We start from the raw sequence: 22,364 nt of genomic DNA, 5'->3' as shown, positions 1-22,364 counted from the left end.
TGTAGTAAGGTGCGTGCCCGGTGTCACCGCCATGGCTTTCAGCCCGGAGTCACAGCTGAGTGCTCCCATGCACAGCGCTCCCCTTCCCAGACGGATATCCAGACCCTGTTGGTCCAACACCCTTGAGGCACAATCATTGCCATATGCCTCCCCTGGTGCCTGTGAATCCTTATCAGCCAGGCCTGCAGATCCTTCGACAAATTAGTGATTTCCTTATGGAGCAGCAACGGTATTTCTCCTGCTCAGACTGTCCTGACACGTGATCCTGTCTGTCTGCCTGGAGGTCATGAATGGGGCAGAGGTGAAGCTTGAGGATGAACATCGTGCTGCCGGGTACCTGCTTCGACTACAACCTTTGTAGGGTCTCCGAGCACAGGGAAGCTGCTTCCCTCTAGTAAGGGCCAGGAGGCTGCTTCTGCCAGTCCAGAAGGTTCAAGGGATTCTAGGGTTTCAAGAGTCATGTTTACCCAAATGGCCCCATTTCAGGTCTCAAGTTCCTACCTTTTTCCCTTTAGCACACTGACTTTCAATATGGAAATATGTTTAAGGGTAGACATTCACTCTCTCTTTTTTTTTTTTTAGATTTTACTTATTTATTCGACAGAGACAGAGATAGACAGTGAGAGAGGGAACACAAGCAGGGGGAGTGGGAGAGGAAGAAGCAGGCTCACAGCAGAGGAGCCTGACGTGGGGCTTGATCCCACAACGCCGGGATCACCCCCTGAGCCGAAGGCAGACGCTTAACCGCTGTGCCACCCAGGTGCCCCAGACATTCATTCTCTTCAATGAGTCTGCCACCTTTGCAATTAGATTCAGGGCCTGATTCTCAGCACAGTGTTCTGGGACTGGAAGAACCAAGCATCTCCTTAAGTACTGCCGAAGATGTCTCTGGTTTTGTGCATGTCTTGAGTTTATTGTTGGCCAAACTAAGTTTTGCATTTTTTTCCCCTGAGACTTCCAACACAATTAACAAAAGGCAACCCACTCCAACTTTACCCCTTAGCCTCATACCATACAGGTGCGACAGATGACCGCTTCCTTCCCACCTGTGTCACATCGCAATCCACGTGGGACACAACCGAGTGACTGGGATGCTTTGGTAGGTCAGGGACTCTCTCCATCCCACTTACTATTGCTGACATCTGGCTGGCAAGACAATCCCTCCACATATCCCATCCTGAGGGTCTGATTTCTAGGGCCACTTCTGACACCAACTCTTTTCACTTGGCTTCCCCCAAAAGCAGAGCCTGAGACCCATGCTCGTGCTCAGGTGCTTTATTTGGGAAGTGATCCCAGGGAGCAGAAGAGTGAAACAGGACAGGAGAGAAAAGCAATAGAAGACACAATATTGAGTTGGGCCAACTCTGCAGGTCACTTCTACAGGTCTTGCTTAATCCTGCAAGACCTTTTGAGGAAGCTTAGGAAACACATCCCAGAACTCTCCACCTGGACACCCTCCACCTGGAGGATGAAAGGGAAAAGCATTTATCCATTGTTCCCTCTCCCAATGGATAGCTAGCCAATGGAGACCCTACAGGCATCAAGTCCCCCAAATTTCCAAGTTGCATGTGTGTAAATGCTAAGGGGATCTCCATGGATGTCTCTCAGGACAGGAAGTGGGAGGTACAGGGCATGCCTGGGGAGGGGGGTGGCGGGGCACCTTCAGCTTGCACCCGTGTGAGGTCCACACTTGCTCAGACCTGCTCATGTGATAGAACTGGAGTTTGAGGGTTTTAAATGGGGCACAACAGGTGCCCAGTACCACCCACCCGGGTGAGGACTGTCCCGCAGAGCAGTGGAGGCTGGCACTTCAATGTTAATTTCACTGCAGGTGGTCCGAAGCATTAGGACTCGACTTGTTTCTTCAGGAATTGCCACAGAGCAGCATAGAAACCAAACCAGAAACAACGGAGTCAGAGCTTTCTGATATATTTACGTTTTTAAGCCAAAACCGTATGCCCAGTTTAATTAACGTTGCCATTAACCATAATTTAGCTCTTCCTAAAGAAAGGTGATTTGCCACTATGGAGAAGAAGTTCATTCCAAAATCACAGAAATGTAATATAAAGGAGTGAGACTGGCATCAATCTCATTACTTTATGCTCAGTCACACCTGGTATGAATGTGTGTGTGTCTGTATCTGCGTGTGTATATGTGTGTGGCATATAGCTGTATTTGTCTGTCTATACTGTATCACACACACATCTGTGAGTATATCTGTGAGTCTGTGTGTTGACCATCAGCTCTGTGCCAAGCACAGTGCCAGGCACTAGGGACGCCCCGTGTAGAGACTCTATTCTCACAGCGCTTACGTGGAAAACAGCCTAACCTGCCAGGGAGTGTGGAGAACTGTAAGAACCTCCAACTCTTCAATTCCTATGGCAGGAGGCAAAGTAATGGCCTCCCAAGGATGGAACCTATGAATATGTCACGTTATGTGGCAAGGGGGGGCGGTGAAGGTTGCATATAGCACTAAAGTGGCTAATCAGTTGACCTTAAAATAAGATTATCCTTATTATCCAGGTGGGCCCAATATAATCACAAGCGTCCTTAAAAGACGGAAGAGGGCAGGCAGAAGAGTCAGCTTCAGAGTGATGTGGTGCGAGAAAGACTCAACCGGCTGTTGCTGGCTTTAAAGATGGAAGGGGCCACGGGCCAAGGAATGTGGGCAGCCTCCATAAACTGGAAAGGGCAAGAAAACAGATTTCCCCCCACCAGAGCCTGCAAATGGAACGCAGGCCAGCTGACACCTCGATTTTAACCCAGTGAGACCCATTTTGGACTTCTGATCTCCAGAACGTTAAGATATTAAAATCTGTGTTCCTTTAAGCCATTAAATCTGTGGTAATTCATTAGGGAAACAACAAGAAATGAATATGCCTGTGAAAAATGCATTCGCATCTTTAAAATGCCTCCCCTTTGCTTTGCTTCGAGCCTTAACTTAAAGGTGCAGTGGACTGCATTTTACATAGGGGTTGGGATGAAAAGTCAGCATTTAAGGAGAAAAATGTCAGCATTTAAGGAGCCTTTCATTGCTCATTTTGCAGAGAGCAGGGACCAGGACCCACTGAAAGCAGCAGGTCATCGCTCCCCAAGGTGGCCTCACCCCTGGGCACCCTCACCCCTGGGCTTGGGCTTACTGACTACAAGCGCCAGCTAAACAAATCACACCCTTTGAATGGTCTCTCTCTCCCTCTAGGCATTTAATTAAATTTGCATCAATTCGAAGAGAATCTGCTGGAACTCCATTGTAATTTCAGATTTTGTTTTTATTTCCTAAGATTGCTAAGGAAAGAATGGAAACACAAAACCTATTGGTGCTGTGGCTTGTTCTCTTTTATTAGGAAATATACCAAGCATACAGAAGAATGTGAAGAGTATCACTCAGCTCTGCCAAATTCTAACATGATTCTACATTTGATTCAGATTTTTCAACAATAAATGAAGTATCACATGTACAGTTGAAACCCAGTGTCCTTCTTAGCCTTGCAGATGCTGCCCTTGACCCCCTCTCTCCCCTCTCCCAGGAGCAGTCCCCGTTACTGATTCTGATATTTGATTTTTTAAAAAGATTATTTATTTGACGGAGAGAGAGACAGCCAGCCAGAGAGGGAACACAAGCAGGGGGAGTGGGAGAGGGAGAAGCAGGCTCATAGCAGAGGAGCCTGATGTGGGGCTCGATCCCAGGACCCTGGGATCATGACCTGAGCTGAAGGCAGATGCTTAGCGACTGAGCCACGCAGGCGCCCCTGATATTTGATTTTGATAGCAGTCCTGTGCGTGCCTTTATACCTCTACGACCCAGTTCTGCGTGTACCCGCAAACAGTAAAGCATCAGTTTACATGTTCAGAAAGATTACAGACATGGTACACTGCATATATCCTGCGACTTGCCGTCCTCTCCTCCAGCTCCACACTGTGCTCCTGAGATTTAAGCACACCAGCACCTGTCGCTCTGCTGCAGTCTTTTTAACTGCTGAATACTACTTGATTTTATAAAAATACAATGTGTTTATCTGTTCTTTCGTTCATAGGTATTTAGGTTGTTTCCCGTTTCTCCTGACTGCACACAGCGCTTCAGTGAAATTCTTGTCCATTTCCTTGGCCCCTGTGCTAGAGTTCCTCCGGGGTATATACTTAGGAGGGAAACTGCTGGGTCAGAGGACGCGTTTAGCTTTAGCATCACCGGTTATTGCCAAACTGCTTTACACAGGAGTCACACCGATTTCCCACTAGTGGCCTGTGTAAGTTCCCTTTAATGCATATCCTGACCAACACATACTGGTTTCTGCCCATCTTATCGCTCATGGGTCTTGTCCTTCTTATAGGTGGCATGGTTCTTATCACAACTCTAGGCACAGGCCTTATTTATGACCACCTGGCAGGAAGGCCTAGGGACGCCCAGGGAAGGGATGATGAGCCCCACGCAGATGACTGTGGCCCTGCAGGAGCACATGAACCTAGGAATCTTGGAGCCCAGCACTTGTCATTAGAGGAACTGGAGACACGGCCAGAACACAAACTCGGCAGCCACCTTTAGAGAATAGAAGATATTAAATCATTCGCGCTATGTGGTAAATAGCAACAACTATCCACACTGGCAGAGAACAAGATAATTTTCATTTTATGGTGACTACTCGGCCCCTTGTAGATTGCCTGGCACACACAGGGCAGGCACTCGGTACACGCGTGGAGGGAAGAGACAAAAGAAGTACTGCAGTTTTCTTGAACTTCTCCGAGCCTGGACTTCCTCATCTGTAAAACGGGCACATAAACACTTACCTGGGAGGGCTGTTGTGAAAACCAAGGGCCTACAGCAGACGCTCCAAACGTCCTTTGACACCGCACACCGGGAGTCCCCCCGTGCGTGCCTTGCACCCCATTCCCTAGGCAGACACCACAAGAGGCAGCCAAGTAAGTAAGAGTAACGTTTACTGAGCGATACAGGACTGAGTACTATGAAGGGTTTACCAGGATGGAAATGCACCCCATGCCCGCCCCGGCCACCCCCAACACCCAGAGACTACTACAGTACTTAGGAGTTACACACAATGGCCATAACTGCTGGATAGCTGTTCGTAACAAACAAACTATAGCATATTTATACTATATCACATCGAGTGATTATAGAAATCCATATATATATTGCTTGTATAAAATCTTTTTTTTTTGTAAAAAATATTAAAAAAAAAAAAAAGAAAGTATAAAAAACATGTGCAGTTGAAAGCCCTGCCAGGACAGCCAGTCTGTAAACATTCGGTGAGTATGTGCTTTGGAAGGGCGCCCGCGCCTCGTGCCCGCAGCAAACTCCAGCAGGGCCGGCGAGGGTGCACCCCGGCTGCCGCTCCCGGCAGGGCCCGCGCTGGACCCAGGTGGGGCGGGGACGGCAGGGCCCCACATGACGCCCCCTCCAGCCTGGCATCGGGGTCAGGAGGCAGGGCTGGGGGCCGGCAGGTTGCAGTTTGACTCTGAGTTCCATCCCCAGCGCATTTCTTTTGCAACTCATGGCTTTTCCTGGCTGCTCTGAGGTCCCTCCGCGGGTGCCCTGGTGGAGAGGCTGCAGCGGTGCCTGAGGCCGTTCGGTGGGGTGTCTCTCTGGCCAGGGGTCTCTGTCCTGCCTCCTTCCAGCTGGGCCCCAGGCAGGGCAACCCCACCCAAGGGTCTACTTTGGTCTCAGCGCTTGGTCCTTGTGGTTTCGTCAGCCCGTTCTTCCCCTTGTGTGGCTGATCCGAGTTTCACAGAACAGCCCGGCCAGCGCTGGCTGGGCTGAGCCTCATTGGAAAGTTTGTCATGCAGCAAGGAAGGGCCCTCTAGGAGCCCTCGTTCTCTCCCCTCTTCCCAAATCCTCCTCCTCATCCTCCTCTTCCTCCTCCTCCTTCTCCCAGCCCATGGTCACTTCTTCTCTAGCTGCTCCAACAGCGGGTTGCCTTCTGACTCGGGGGTCTTGACGCTGTCCGTCCGGACAATGCACGTGGGGCGATGCCGGTTCAGCATCAGAATGAGCTGCTGTCGCTCCTGCTTCAGCTCCTCGATCTGGGTCTTCAGCTCCGCGTTCATGAGTTCTAGCCGCTCAGATTCCTGGAGCACGGAAACAGAGACGGGGCTGTAAGCTTTCGCTGGGGACCGCTCTGCCTCTGGGGAGGCACAAGGCATCCCCAGGTGGCCTTTGCCTGTTCTCTGCCTGCCAGGTTCCTACTGGAGGAAGCACCTGCTATTAAGCCCCTGGGGTAAGTGACTTCCTGCAGCAGTGCCTGTCACACCAGGGACACTGGCCTGTGTCAAAGTGGGATGAGCCCAGGTTGTATTCTGAGGTCCCCCCTCCCTCCCCTCACTGAATCCACTCCAGCCACGGTGACTTCCTTGTAATCACTCAAATATGCCAACACTCTCCTGCCTCCTGGCCCTTGCCCCAGAAACAAAGGGTGGGAGAGGAACAGCAGCCTAGGGGCACTAAAGCGGTGCATGAAGGGTCCAGAGGGGGCCAGATGTATGATGTGTAAATGCACGTTGGGGATATTTTGGCCTGTGGGATCCCCGCGCCCAGTGTGGTCATGTCATTCCTCCTAAAACATGCGCTTCCTGGTATTAGCCCCAAATTATTTAAACAGCCCTTCTTTATTTCCTGTTCTCTAGAAACTTTGCCCATTAGGAGGTAATCAACTGTCATCCTTCTGGATCTAAAATAAAGTTTCCCATCTCCAGTGAGATTCCCAATGAACTTCCAACTCAGCTGGAGAGACTCCAAGGAAAAGAAGCAACGCTGGCCATTTGATTTTGGGGGGACTTCACATGTTCAGAGTGTGGATAGGTGATAAGCATACCAGTTCAAGGCTTGGGCGTCAAAACAGTTAAGACAGCAAAACTCCTGAATGATGTATACTGGACTGTGCCTGAAAATGGGCAACCAGTTCGACCGCTGGAATTTACTCAAGGGCCAGCAAAGTTTCAGCCCAGTGGTTCTCAACTAGGAGGGGTTCTGCATCTGAGATGCCCGGAGACATTCTGGGTTGTCACAGCTGGGGAGAGGGTTGCTGCTGGCGTTGAGTGGGTAGAGGCTGGGGATGCCCCTAAACCATCCTACACAGGATGGCCCCGTAAGAACTATCTAGACAAAATGTCAACAGCTAAGGTTGAGCAACCGTATCAGGCAAAGAATAAGATGTGGTTGCGATCGCGCGTGCGACAACAGAGCTGGGGGACGCCAGCTGAGGTCTAGGGGCCGGTCCCTCCACCCGGCGCGGTCAGGCTGAGCAGCCCCCTTCGGCAGTCTTCGGGGCCCTCAGTAGGGCCCACCCACATTCCAGGGCTGCTGTCCGTCTCCCACCCACTGGCCTGCCTGAACTGTCCTTGTGCTGGTCTCTGAGGTCACAGCATGAGAGCCCGGACAGCTCAGACTGCTGAGACATGTGGGCCTCGTGACCAGACACTGAGGGAGAACATCCTCAAAAAAGGAAAAAAAGGCTCAGGGGGAAAATATTAAAAACCAGCTATGGCGGTTTTTGGTTCAACAGGATGAAGCACGACGGGGAGGCTGGCCCTGTCCCCTGTTCTCAGAATTCCAAGAGAAGTCATCTCCGGGAGCCAGGAGAGAGACCCCACGTGAAACCATGAGTCCATGACCCATCAGCTGGGGGCAGTTAGGTGCTAATCTTAGCTGCCTGCTCCCTGGGTCTGATAAGCTCATGACCTTGGGGACTTCTTACAAACCCTCTGACCATCTGGTTCCCCTGAGCCAATGTTTTGGCTCCAAGTTCGACTCCTCTGAGCCTCTGTCTCTAGGAGCCTCTGTTCAATCCACCCACCCACATTGGCTGAGGACTTGCAGGTACAATGAATGTCTGGGGGATCCAGGATCCATACAGCGGGGAAGAGCTTACTATATGCCCATCAGCAGTACGGGGGTTAGAAGACCTTCTAACAGCGCGAAATGGCTAGGTCTGGCCTCTGGTTTAAAAAACGGTTGGGCTGAGAAGGTCCATTGGTGGTGGAGGAGGTGGGACATCAGGAAGGGAGTCCTGAGTGAACACGGACACAGACACGGGAAATAAGGTTAAGATGTGTTTGCGAGACAAAATCCTCCATTGTGACCATAGGTCACTTTAGGACAGAAGGGTAGAGAGCCTTCTAGAAGGTGGATTTAGAGCCACATCAGGCAAAGCTTGAGGGTTTGGAATCAGAGTCTAGAGCAAATTTCCTAACTACCCTGAGTCTCATTTATCTTAAATATAAAAAGATGATGCTCGTGGGGATTAAATGAACCCACACAGGAAAAGCATCCTGTCCACTGGAAGGTTAGGGGGGCTTAAGGAATTTTTACTTTGAGCGTTGAGCAAGGGCCTATGAAGAAAGAGAAGGAGAAGCTGAGGAGGAGCGCTCAAAGAAGCCTGGCAGGTGCTGGTGACTGGCTGGATCTGGAGAATGACACAGGCCGCCTGTGGGCCTGGGGGAGGGGTCCAAGGACTGCGGTGGGGGAGGGGGCTGCCGTTTGGGGGTGGCCAGGAAGCAGCTGGGCTGCACGCTAGTGGACGTTGAAAGCGGGTGTGCCAGGGCCAGCGTCAGACAGGTGGCATTCAGTACCACGCCGACCTGCCTCCCTGAAATGACTGCATGTTGAACCGACTTCACGAGCGAACACCTGTGTCACACAAAAACCCAAGCAGGCGTGTGCCTTCACACATACATTCATCATTGGAATGGCCCCGCGTTCTGTTGGTTCTAAAATGTTAGAGTATATCGGGGCACATCCTAAACCCTGACCGGCCGGCTGTCGGAATGTAACTGCTTTGTAGCATTATTGCCTTCTGTTGTATTGGACGGTGCTACATCTTTCTTTTGGTACAAGTACAAGTTGAGTTCAGAAGAATCTTTTTTTTAAGCATGATTGTAGAAGTCGTCTGTGGTTTTATAACAGCAATTACTTGATCTGTTTCCCTAATTAAGAAACGTGGGCTAGGATCTTCACATGTTAATTACAAAGCAAATGCCGCTGCTTTCATTTTTGTTTATCGTTTTGCCTTTTGGTAGATATTTATTGCCCTTGAGAAAATGAAAACATTTGTTGTTTTAGAATAGGATTAGTGCAAGTGAATGAACATTCCGTCTCTTTCACTGTGCTCAGCAAAGATAGGAGAAAAAATACAGGTAAGGGGCTGGGTGTTCTGGCTTTTCATCCTGGCTGTGGGAACTTGGCCAAGTCAATTCCCTTCTTGCGGCATCCATCTCCTCCCAGAAAATATAATAATCAGCCAAGGGGACTTTAAGCATTAAGATTCTCTGATTATATCTTTTTTTAAAAAAAAAAGTTACCCTAATGCACTTAAAATAGAGTACTAGTTCCCAGCTTTTTTTGGTAAATATTGGGAAAAAGGCTGATGTGGCCCCTTCTGAGACCAAAGGCCTGTCCGAATTCAAATCCCGACTCTGTCACTTCAGCTATGTCACTGTGAACCAGATCGCAATTTCCCTGAGCCCGGGCAACCCGAACAGCCTGCCGGGCAGTAGAGGAAGCCCTGGGTTCTAGTCCCGCCTCCGGTGCTGTGGGGCCTTGAGCAAACTTCCATCCCTCTGAGTCTCAGAAACCTCATCAGGGCAGTGGGGGCTGCCTTGCCTCCTCCCAGACTCACCATCTTCTTGTGAGCATCAAGGAGAGAACAGCCATGAAGGGCGCAGAGTGCCACGGAGCGTGAGGGGGGTTACTGTTACCAGAGCCCAGGGAAGGGACCTGCGTCAGGCCAGCGTTACGCAAGGCTGCTGCTCCTGACTGCAGAGGGAGGAGGAACTGCGGTCCCCTGGCTGCCTCAGGAATCAGCTGGTCCAGGCAGATGAACTCTGAGAGGCTCTAAGAATCTCCCAGGGTAGATCTAGGTGTCTAGGGGTCAAGGATGGGAGGGCGGCTTTTTACATTACACATACGTGTGTGTGTGTGTGTGTGTGTGTATGTTACACACACACATCTCCATTTGTACCCCTGAGCCTTATAAATATTTTACCTGTTAAAAAATAGATTACAAGGAGTACCTGGGTGGCTCAGTCAGTTAAGCAACCGACTCTTGATTTTGGCTCAGGTTATCATCTCAGGGTTGTGAGATCGAGACCCACATCAGGCTCCGCACTCAGTGGGGAGTCTGCCTGGGATTCTCTCCCTCTGCTCCTCTCTCTCAAATAATAAATAAATCTTTTTTTAAAGATTTTTAAAGATTTATTTATTTGACAGAGAGAGAGGATGCACGAGCAAGGGGAGCGGCAGGCAGAGGGAAAGGGAGAAGCAGACTCCCCACAGAACAGGGAACCCGATGTGGGGCTCGATCCTAGGACCCTGAGATCATGACCTGAGCCAAAGGCAAATGCTTAACCGACTGAGCCACCCAGGCACTCCAATAATAAATAAATCTTTAAAAAATAAATAAATAAATTACAAGAGAATTCCTCAGGCTATCAACACAGCCATCTGCATCCATGTCCTAAACCTCACACCCAACTCTGTTTCTAAGGCCAGAGGGGAAGAGAGGAGCATGGGAGGAGAGGGCGACCGGGATGGGCCCAGACAGGCCTGCCCAAACTTCCCTCCTAGACCCCGAGGCCACCAGGGTCACCACAACAGCTACATAACTGGTCTTCCCACTGCCCTAATTCTTGCCCCACACTACAGCCAGAGGGATCTTTCCAAGGTGTGTCTCTCTCCAACTGAAACCTTCCATCGCTCTCCATGACTGCATAATCCATCATCATAATGGGGACAATTGGGAGAGTAAAAGCAGGTGCTATTAATAAATAGGCTAGGACCAGAGGCATAAAGGGGGATTGCCCCAGACAGCGCAGCACAGAGGATCGCCCTATATAGCAAGGACAGGGGGGCTGCCAGCCCCTCCATTCTCCCCCTTGTAGTCTAAATTCCAACCACAGGGGCGCCTGGGTGGCACAGCGGGTTAAGCGTCTGCCTTCGGCTCAGGGCGTGATCCCAGTGTTGTGGGATCGAGCCCCACATCAGGCTCCTCCGCTGTGAGCCTGCTTCTTCCTCTCCCACTCCCCCTGCTTGTGTTCCCTCCCTCGCTGGCTGTCTCTATCTCTGTCAAATAAATAAATAAAATCTTAAAAAAAAAAAATAAAATCTTTAAAAAATAAATAAATAAATAAAAAATAAATTCCAACCACACTGACATTCTTTTCAATTCCTTAATCACATCTTTAAACACCTCTTGCCTCTGGCCTTTGCTTGCACGGTCCCTGCTAACCCCCTCCCTCCCTGTCCTTCACCTCGTTAGCTCTTGTTAGCTCCCACGCCTCTTCTATGTCTCAATAAGCAGTATTTCCTCAGCCTAGGCTAGGAGGGAGCCTCACGGTGTGTTCTCACAGCCCCCGGGCTTGCCCATCACAAGGCACAGCGCACAGTACCATTCCCCACTTCCACCTGCCGTCCGAGGCAGACGGCGCCTGCTGTCTGCGCTGTAGCGGTACTCACTGCACATGGACTGATGGATGGATGGATGGTTAAGCAAGCGGTAAATGAACCCCAGCTCTAACACTTGCTAGCAGTGTGACTTTCAGCAAATAATCTGACCTCTACTGAGCTACAGGTCAATCTCTACAATGGGGATAAGCAATGTTTATCTCATTGGCATATGGTAAGATTAAATGAGGCACGTGAAATGTCTCATAGAGTAGGTGCTCGCAAGTGGTCCTGGAGTGTGAAGAGCAGCTAGCACCATTCGTGTGGCACCACTCACTGCTCCTGTGTGTGTTCGCTTGGCCTATGTCGCCCGCTAACTGGCTGACAAGCCCTGGGAGGCAGGGATCTGGTGTGAGACTTCTCTGCTCCCCGCCATGTCACCAGCTGTGCAGGCGCTCAGTGCTGGAAGTGAGGTATGGGACCCTCCATCCATCCATCAAGGCCCGGGTGCCACCTGTGTCTTAGGAACTTCTTGAAAACTTCCAGCCCAGAGTTGGTCCCCCTCTCTTCTCAAGAGGTTCCCAGTTCTCAGAGTCTAACTCCCACCTGTAATGGCCATTCACCTACCCCAGGTACTCAGAGCCTACCGGTGTTCACATGGCCCTGTGCTGTCTACACCTGGGACCTCGGATTTTCTCTCTGCTTGTTGTGAGCATGAGAAGAGACCCATATATTCCCCAGCATCAAACCGAGGCCACATCAGCCTTGTGTCTCCAGCTCCCACGGGAGAGACTACGCCTGCTCCCTCCTTGTCCCCCAGTGCACCTGCCACACTGCCGAGCACTTCCACGTGTATAAAAACACTTGCCAACGAATCAACGACTGAGTGAAAGAATGAACACACACATGGACGAAGGAACGAATGAATTAGAGCGAGCATAGCAGAGTGTCGAGAACAGATGCTTTGAAGTAACCTCAGGCCTGAATCTCGGTTCTACCACTCAGCCGCTGAGGGACCTGGGCGGTATTTCACCTCGCCATGCCTTCGTTGCCCCGTCTGCAGAAAGACCGTAAAGAAGGCGCCGACCTCATGGAGTTATTATGCCAACAGAGAGATAATATACGTACAGTACTTGGCACACTGCCCAACGGTACCAATGTTAACAACCCCTGTTACTTGCTGCACGCTGTGGAACACAGCCGGACCCACGGATTATTACTGTTACTATCATGACTTTGTAATGAACGAGTGACCCAGACTGGGGACCCTGGAGACTACCAGCCCGGACTGATTAGCTTTCCTCGTCATGTGCTTTCACTGCCATCTATCACTTCTGAGACGCAGTGAAAGCCTAAGAAATGGGACTCCCGGGCGGAGGCGGGTGGGTGGGGAGGAAGGTGACCCCCCTGCCCCCCGCTGGCCTTTGCATGCAGAGCTGACCTCTGGTCCCTGGGGGCAGGGGCTTGGGGGTCACCCTCAGGGGGGCTGAGGCCAACCAGATGGGATGCAGGCCTGGAAGAGCCCCCTGCAGCTAAGGGAGGAGATGCTCTCTCTCCAGGGGCTGCGTCCACCACTCACAAGCTTGGCGGTTATCACCTACGCCCTTAGCATCCACCCTACACAACTTCGGCAGCTGCTAGGGCTCCGAAATGAGTAGCAGCAGTCCCAGGCCATGTGGGTCAATCAGCACCAGGGTCTGACCTCGTAGAGGGGACTTGGCTGCTCCCACCTTCTCTGGCTTTCTGGGGATCTGGGTGGGCAGGACCTGAGGCCAGCTGCCCTGGGTTGTCTCGGGTCAGGGAAAGGGCACTGGATAGGAGGCAGAGAAGAACAGAGGGGTGGTGGCCGCATGGACAGACGCCAGCAGGTGCACATCGATTCCGCAGGCTTTGGTGACGTCTCCTGGCCCACGAGTGCATGAGCCCGCTCTGAAGAGTGAGCCGGGCGCCTCGCCCCGCCCCGCCCCTGCCCTGCTCACCCGCTGCAGAAACTCCGTCCGTTCCTTCTTCTTGTTCCGGCAACGGGCCGCTGCGACTTTGTTCTTCTCCCGGCGCCTTTTCCTTCGCTCCTCTTCTTCATCTAGCTGTGAGGGCACAGAGCTGCCGATCAGACATGGGGGCCGCCTGGAGGACAGCTTCCCTCCTGACACAGACAGACAGATGGACAATCCCCCTCCTAACCCACATCTCGGCAGTGAGCGAGCCGGCCCTGCCTGCCAGCCCACGGGCTTCCCGGCTGGTGGGATGGAAACGTCTCCAAGCAGGCCCACGGATCCTCCTGGAGCAGGTGGGCAAACCTGGAAGGAGCCAGTGGCCCGGGAGGGCAGGGCTGCCTGGGTTCGGCCAGAGTTCAGCAGGCTCCGAGCCTGGCGAGTCTACTCACACAGAGGTGACACCCAGCGGGCGGTGACGGTCTGTTCTCTTGCCCAGCCCAGGCCTTCTGGGCACTATTTTCCAGGCCAGTGGTTCCCAGCCGCTTCCTTTAAAAATGCCTTGGGCATGAACACAGATGTCACATTCTGCCCCCACGCACTTCCACCTCCCCGGGGTACCCTCCCTCTTGGTCCTTCCAGAGGCTCCGATCCACCTCGTGGTGCTCCTGAACAGTCTTCCCCGTCTCCCTATCTGGCTCTGATCCTTTTTCCCGCTTCTGCACGCTCTTCCCCCAGGACACCCACCTGTATCCCAGGATCCCAGGGCTCCCCAGAATGCCTGCCCAGGACACAAGCAGAGGGGCTTCCTGAGTCTCCAGCTTCGCTTGCTTCTCTCCCAGGACACATTAGAAAATTCATCATGCATAAGACAGGGCCCATTAAATGAGAAGGAAGAAACTCACTGCCCACCAGCCCTGACTTTCAGTGAAGGCTGCAGATTCTATTGTTTCCTTAATAATAACAACAAGAGCTGCTCTTTGATGCCTATTTGCTAAATGCTTTCCGCACAGGTCATGTTATCCCACAATCAATGAGGAAGGCCCTATTACTGTCCCATTTTACAGTCGGTGGGACTGAAGCTACAGGGTTCCATTTGCCCAAGGTCATCCGGCCAAGAAATGGCGAAATCAGGATTCCAACTCGAATTTCTCTGACTTCAACCTTCCTGCTCTTGACTGACCACGGGCCCACACAGCCCCGACCCATCAGGATCACACTGATGCGGGGCCTCTTGCTGTCTGTTAGCCACTAGGAGGATCTGGAAGACACGCAGGACCAGCTGGGCTGGGGACAGCCTTGAGTCAGAGGCCACTAGAGAAGTAGTTGGATTGCTCTGGGCTTGCCAACTCTCTCACTTCTTGAGCCAGTGGGGGTGAATCTGGCAGCCTGAGGCCTGGAACAAGGTCTCAGCCGAAAGGGCTCCAGGCCAGGAAAATAAACAGCCTCTCTCCGTGCACTCCCGGCATGCTCTAGGAGCTTAGGACCGAGAGCCTGGCCGGAGACCAGCACCCACGGCCATCGGCACAGGCCCTGGTGAGGCAGCCCTTTCTCCTTCTCCGCCACCTCTGAGCTTCTCCCTGACCCACTCCCACCCCTCCTGGGAGGCTGGCTGGAGAGGCACCTTGTCAACACCGCCACACCCGAGCACCTCCCAGCCCCTTGGCCTCCCTTGAAACAGAACCAGAAGTGGCAGCTCCTCTGGCTGACCTGCATCTGGGAAAATAGAAACCTGGACAAAACTGATGCCACCCAACCTCAATCTCACCCCCAACACCACGAGGTAACCGTGACGACAGGCAGAGGGAAGGAACTGGAGGAAGTGGCTGGCAGTGCAATCTCCCCTCCGCCAAGAGGGTTTGCCCACAAACTGCCGAGGTGATGTGTGCAACCTGGGCAGTGCAGGGCTCACGGGGCCGGAGCGAGCCCGGCTTCTGGCACAGCAGCTGCTTCCTGGGGGACACAACCTCTGTCCTCCAAGACCCCGCTCCCCACCCCAGCCCTGCACAAAGCCGGGGCAAACGGAAGCTGCTCCAGCCACAGATTCGAAGAGGCTCAGTGCTGGGCGTTTAAGGGCTCACCTGGGCCAGGCTGATGCCCACATCGGGGGCTGCTCCAGCCGCCCTGTCCAGCCTCACCCACCCCCTCCAGCCACCACCCTCTCTCCAAATGTCTTCCCCTTCTCCAAGGCAGGGGGGCCCTCCTGAGAAGACCTTCCTTTCCCCCTTGGTAAACTCTTACTCAACCTTCAAGAGCAAATGCCACCTTTTCCAGGAAGGCTCTTTTAACTCCCCAGATAGAATTAACTGCTTTTGCTGCCACAGCACTGTGAGTACCCCACTGTGACAGCCTCTCTCACATCCTATCACAGTTCTCTGTTTATGTAGGTATCTGTCTTCTCTGCTAGGCTGAAGGATGGGGGACCTGACCATCCCCACCACCTGGCTAGAACATGGCACTTCATATGGACTCAGCAAATGTTAGTCGAATGAATGAAATAAAAGATTCCAGCGAAAGATGGCACAGGCTTGGATTCTATAATTATAAAAGCAATTTATTGCCTATGTTTGCCTCTGCATAAGCTTTTCCCTGGCACTAGTAAGGAGCCGTTTCCACCATGGTTGGCCTCTTCTGTCTGTCCGCAGGAGGCCAGCAAAGCCTGGGGGTTCGGTCCTGTCTTCCCCAGAAGCACACTGACCAAAGACGGAGCCTCGATTCGGGGCGGGCCCCTGATGGCTACGGCAGGTCTGCACAAATCCTGAATAGGCCTGGACACAATCTGGGCTGGGCACTGAAGCCTAACCCCTGCTAAAGTTCCATGGCCCACCGGTAGCCTCCACGCCCACCCCCCGGCCTCTCCTGCACCCATGCTGCACCTCGACTGACACCTCCCAATAAGGCAAGAAATGGCCCCAAAGCCCCATTACCACACCTTCCCCATCGACACTATGCCGCATCTTCCCCAAATCCTCCTGCTGCTGTAAGAGCCGCTGAGGAAATTTGGAAAACAGCCGCTGAAGTCCTGCCAGAAATAAGAGGGGAGCTGGGCGGTGCCCTCAGCCTTCTCATCCCCCTGGGCTGACTGTGGCTCATGGGCCCCATGGGCACTCTGTCCCCTGCCTGGGCCCGACTGGAGACCTCCGCCCCCACCATCACCGCCGCCCCCTCCCGGCCTTCCCTCACCACGTGTCCAGGCTGCTGCCCCTGCTCCCTGGGGTTCCCCAGAGGGGGTGAGACAGCAGAGAGCGTTTTTGCCACACACAGTTTAGCCATCTAAAACTGGAACCCCCAAATGGGGCATGACCATTTTTTTCTGCAGCTACAGCTGGAAGGACGAGAATATTTAAGAGGGAGGCAGTTTGACACTCAATGCATTTAAAGACCCACGAGATGGAGGCCTGTTCTCAAACTGAGCTCTGGCTCTGTTTTTCCCAAATTCCCAGGAAGGCAGATGCAAGGGGTACCCCTGTGCGACACCTCGCGTCAGAGGGACAGACTAGGGGACCCACGGCTCGGGTGGGTCCTCACGTTGAGCAGTCCCTCCACGGACAGCCTGTTCTCAGGGCTCTGCTGGGCTGCTGGTGGGCTGGGGGACCTGAGCCCCTGATAACAGCTGACCGGACGAGATGGGAACGGCTGACCAAGCTGGGCTGTATTCACCTCCCGGAAATCTGAAATCCAACTGCTGGACAAGGAGGTAGCCAGCTTCAGCCCTGTCCCCAGAGAAGCAGAAACCAAACACCACGTGTCAGGAGAGAAACAAACACTCCGCCATAGAGAGGCATCGGAGAGACAAAAAGAGGGAGCGGGTAACAGAGAGGAAAGCAGGGCCTGCGCTGGGGTGCGGCCAGCGAGGTGCCCAGGCCCCACGGCGAAGGAGGCACCCGGTCTCGAGCTCACGCAAGGGCAGAGCATCCTGTTTGCCTCACTCTGGAGCTCCAGAGAAGGTGAAGACAGAGATGGAGAGGAAGGAGAGACACAGAGAGACAGAGAGGCAGAGCCATTAGAAGGAGAAACACAGAGGCATGAACAGAGGTCAGTGGCTCATACAGGTCAAGAGGACAGACAGAAAGCACACATGGAGAATCCTCCAGAAGCCACCCCTGGAGGAGGGGCCTGTGTTTCCTAACCCTTGGGTCCACGATGCATACCTGAAACTATCCTGAAAAAGTCCTCCTTTGGCCTCGAGGGAGTTTGAGAAGATTTCTGCCTCTGGGATACCAGGGTCCCATCCTTGTGAAGTCAGATGATGCCAGGGGATAATGGAGGAGTAGATGGTGGTCCCCAGGGATTCGGGGGCGGGGGAGCGGAGAATCACTGCTACCCAGGAGCCATGCTTCTAGGACAGCTGGGAAAATGGCAGAGCCTGGATGCAGAAGGGTTTGAATAAACAGAGGTGGGTCACCTCAGCAGGCATCAAATCCTGGGGTCTAAAAGTCCCAGCAGGCTAAATGGTCTCCGTAAACCATCTAGGACAGACCTATTACCCTCGCCTCTTTTACAGATCAGAAAATGAATGCTATCAAGGCTGCCTGGAGGGTCAGGGACAGCTTCAAATCCAGGCCTTTTGGCCCCAGGGCCCAAGCACCTCCAGCTCCTTGAAGGGCTGGCGGTCTATGTCATGGCCCCATCCTTTCCGCTTCGTCCTGCTGGGACGGCAAAGCAGCCGCAGAAGCTTCTGACTCTGAGGGCAGTGACTCTGTTGTTCTTTTTCCTATTTGGGTCTTTTAAAATAAAAACAATTTATTGCACAAGGGACACTGGATGTGTCACATTCAAGCTGACTGGTTTTCAGGAGGGGCCTCCTCCACTCCTCTCTTGCAGGCCATGTGGGTTTCACGTGGTGGCAACCTTCGCCCAGACTTGATTTGGAATTCTGATATTTCATAAGCATTTCCAAAAATATATCGGGCAGGGCCCACAAAGAGATAGGATGAGAAAGAGCGATGACGCTTTGTAACCCGAGGCACTGAACATATGGCTGCTCTCACATGGACGAAGCAATAAAGGCAAGAGCAACCAAGCCGGCGACAAGCAGGAACAGAGTGGGGGAAAAAAACAGAACAAGCCCCCGGCACTGGCCAGAGTGGCAAAGGTCTGAAAGGCCTTATCGTGCTCTAAGAACTGGAGCGTGGATGGAGAGAACCAAGCTTAGCGGACGCTGATGGCATCAGGGCTGTCAGCCTGGGCTTTGGGGTCTACGAAGCCTGTGTGCTCCTGGGCAAGTCACTTGGCCTCTCTGAGCCTCTGTATCTCACCAGTACAAGGAAAGCACTGAGCACTGCTGCACGAGCTTGTAATAAGGCCTGAGTTCCAATCCAGGGCCTGGGACGCAGGAAGTGTTTGCTAAGTGCCAGGCGTGGGGCCTGCCTCCCCAGGTGAGGTAGGAAGGCCCGGCTAGTACAGCCTGGGCCACACCCAACCTCCCATGCACAGGAATCTGGCACAGGAGTCCTGGGGGCGGGGGTGTGCTTCAAGGCACACAAGCTGTCCACAAGCAGCCCCAGAGTAACAGTCCTGCGGCCTCCACATCTAGCTCTGGCCGGGCCCACTGGGGTCCCCCCCAGGAGCCACACGGCATGGAGGAGCCACATTTCAACACCAGGGACCCATGAGCACCCTGGGGAGTAAACACCCAAATACCAAACATACCAGACATTCCCCCACATAAACACGGCTGCCCTGAGCCAGGGGCTGTGGTTCCTTGCCACTCCCCTATCCAGCCACGCATCCACACACAAAGTAGGGCAGTTCAGGGGCAAGACCTCTGCAAGCCCGCAGGGCTAGGCCCACAACCCCCTGCGGGGAGGAATGAGGAAAGCCCGGGAGGCCTCTGTCCAACACCCTGGCTGTGACCCCCCCACCCCCAGACCCCGCAGGGGCCAGGCCCTCCCCATCAGCATCTCCCCAGGGGCCGAACCGCTGGAAACCTTCTGCCCTCCTCTCCTGTCTTCTCCAGCAAGCCTCCCCCTCTCTCAACAGCCACTGTCTGGACCTCAGCTGTGAAATACCGGGCAGTTTCAGCGAACAGTGGGCAGGGCTGAAAGAGAAAATTCAACCCAAATGGTCAGTCTAAGGCTCGGGCTGCAAGTCTAAGGCTCTTGGCCACCTCCAGGGGCCAAGCAAGTAACCGTTAGTGAGGGAGGAGGGCTGGATGGGGCTGTGGTCTGCAGACAGGACACCCCAACTGGCCCCCCACTGAGGGGGCATGGGCTCAGCATTGACAAATCTTCCAAGTTTTCAAGCCTTGCTGAAAATACAAGTTTTTAAGTAAAATCTTCCACTTTCCAATGTTGGCAACAAATTCCATCTTGAAAAGAATGCTTTGTGGGATGAACATCTGTGAGCCGCTGATTTAGGACCCCCAACAGGTGACAGACCCCAACGGGGTTGGTCATAAGACACCTGGTTCTAGCCACTGAGAAGTCCTACTCCATGACTGTGGGCCAATCAATTCATCTCTCCCATCCTGTGGCTCGTCTTTAATAAACACAATAGCTCCTACTTCTCACTAACCTTCAAACACCTTTCTTTGCAAGGTGGGTTTTAGGGGCCTCGTCTCACAGGTGAGGAAACAAGGTGAAGTGTCTGCACGAGGTTGCCATGCTGGGAGCAGACAGAGGTTTGACTCCATTACACCATGCCACCTTCCGACAGTGGGCTGGAATAAAAGCTCCCCTAAGTCCTGGCTAACTCTGACGCCAGGTTTTTACTCACCCAACCTTCAAGGGCAGTGTTGGCCTGATTGAGGGGAGAGGGAAGGGGATGTGGGAAGGACACCTTTTACCTCTTAAGAAGTTTCAGATATAGCCACTTCACAGACTCTCAGAGCCGGAGAGAGGAAGCCCCTAGGCCAACCCCTGGATTTTATAGATGAGGAAACTGAGTCCCAGGGATGGAAGTGGAGTGCTCCAAGGCTCACACTTGAGGGTACGGCCTGGGTCCTCATGGACAAGTCCAAAGGACGCTGCTTGGTCAGCCCCCCGGGGCCTTCTGGCTCCACCTGACTCCCTCTTTCTAGAATTCTCTATGCTCTGGATGCACGACACTGACCTCGTCTGTCCCCCTCCTACTTCTCTGGCCTCTCCCTTTTCTGTCCCTTGCTCAGGACCCTCTTCCCATCCCTTTCAGGCTGATGTCTCCCGGGGTCCTATCCCTGGCCTGTGGCTTTTCTCACTCCATGTGCACTACCAGTATCATCACTTTCATCTCCTTGTCTGCTTTCAACCACCATCTCTATATGAATGCCAACCAGATCTTTATGCTCAGGCCAAAACATCCAACTGCCAATCTAGACGTTCAGTCTGGATGTCCCTCAACTCCTCAAAGTCTTTATCCTCGATTGGCTACTTCCTGTCTACTCTCTACCCCAGGCTGGCACCCCTGCCGACGTGCTCACTGGACTTAGACATTCGGCCCTCCCTGCTTGCTCACCTGTCCTTCTCTTTGTGTCCAGTTTTGGCCACCTATGCCATCCCATTCTACATCCTGAATCCGCCTCTTCCCCATTGCCACTTTCCAGGCCTTCCTTCTCTTTCTCTCTCCTGGGCCACCTCCCAGGAGGTCTCCTGACTCTGCACAGCCAGTCTCCAACCCAGCCACTGGAGGGGATCTTTCTAAAATGCAAATCGGATCCAGTTACTGGTCTTTGGTCCTCATTACCCTCAGGATAGAGCTCAAGCTCCTTAATGTGTCAAGTAAGGGTGCCTGTGACTTGGCCTCACGAGCGCTGGTCTCAGCTCCCATCTCCCGCCCACCCCCACCCTCCATGTTGCTGCAACCCTGAGCCTCTCTATACCCCATACTCTCCTGGCCACGTCTTTGCCCCTGCTGTCTCCTTGGCTTCCTCTCACCCTGTACATTCAGCTCAAGCATCACCACCTACAGGAAGCCCTCCTTGGTTCTCATCCCTTCCAGGCTGGGGAGGTTTCCCTTTGCTCTGGGTCCCCATAGAACTCTGAGCTTATCCTGGCCCCCGCCATGCTGTATTCTGACCTTAGTTTCTGCTCCCTCCACGAAACTGGGAGCTCTGTGAGAGCAGAACCTGTGTCTTATTGATGTTCTGTATGCTCTGCACCTTGCTGGCTTTGTGGCCACCTGGATGCTCAATAAATGTTTGCTGAAGGAGGTCTGATCCACAGAGCTGGTGGCCTGGGCGAGACTCCTGACTCCCAGTCTGTGCCCTTTCCACTTCACCGAGGATGCCCCCAAGGCCAGGCTTTAATCAAACACATTCCCCTATGACAAACCCACATGGTGGATGATGTGCTCACTCAAAGCATCAAACCAGCCCAGCCAGCCACCAGGCGAAGGCTCTGAGCAAGAGCTGCCCGAGGCAATGGCTCCACCTGCCGTGATGATTCACTCCGCTCTGCTGGCTGGGTGCGCAGGTGGGAAGGCAACTGCCCCGTGCACTTGGCATCTGTGGGAAATGGCGGGGAGTGCTGGGGCTATAAACTAAGTCCTATCCTAAGGTTCCGGAACTGAGAAGACCTAGAGATCCCAGCACCCTGCGGCACCCACAGGCCAGCAAGCTCAAGTTCAAAGAAGGAGAGGAAGTCTGCCTCCGTCCCCTGTCGGACAGTGACAGAACCAACCCGAACAGCGCGGCTTCCTGGAACACCTTCTAGAGACAGGGAACACTTGCTTTCTGTACTGAAAGCCTGACGCTGCTGCCACTGCTGGGCATCAGAGCCCACAGCGGGGAATCTCCCCGAACTGAACGACTTCTCTGTCTCCTCCCATCTCAGCAAGACAAAGCATCCCCCTGACCTTGGCCCTCCCAGCCCCCTGTCCTCAGTAAGAACCTTCTTCTGGGTTAAAAGAACCCATAAAACAAGAGGCTACGGAGGCTTGGGGCTGGTTCATATGAGCAGAATAGGGAAGGGCCATTCTCTCAGAAAGCGGTGGAGAACAGCCCATTTCCACTGCTAAGAAAAGACAGCATTGTGTTTGGAACAAAGCCTGAAAAAGCCAGCTGGGCAGGGTGACACCCATTTGTGGATGGTCCTAGGGAGGAAAGAGCAAATGCTGTTCCAGCAAAAGGG

At 53.1% G+C, this 22,364-nt stretch overlaps 1 protein-coding gene across 2 annotated transcripts in view; it reads right to left on the bottom strand.

Moving 5' to 3' along the window:
- Positions 1-4,914: 4,914 nt before the first annotated feature.
- JDP2 (Jun dimerization protein 2) overlaps positions 4,915-22,364 on the bottom strand; it is a 39,635-nt gene continuing 22,185 nt past the window's right edge. For both annotated transcript variants that reach the window (XM_034642059.1, XM_034642058.1), the window contains exons 3-4: positions 13,366-13,470; positions 4,915-6,078 (exon numbers count right to left, since the gene is read on the bottom strand). In XM_034642059.1, coding sequence (XP_034497950.1) covers positions 5,893-6,078; positions 13,366-13,470 — 291 coding nt within the window. In that variant the 3' untranslated portion in view covers positions 4,915-5,892. The remainder of the gene's footprint in view (positions 6,079-13,365; positions 13,471-22,364) is intronic.

Source organism: Ailuropoda melanoleuca, chromosome 14 (assembly GCF_002007445.2).
Source record: "Ailuropoda melanoleuca isolate Jingjing chromosome 14, ASM200744v2, whole genome shotgun sequence".
Classification (NCBI taxonomy): Eukaryota; Metazoa; Chordata; class Mammalia; order Carnivora; family Ursidae; genus Ailuropoda; species Ailuropoda melanoleuca.
Note: the sequence above shows the minus strand (reverse complement) of the source record. Positions and strands in the feature narration are given on the sequence as shown.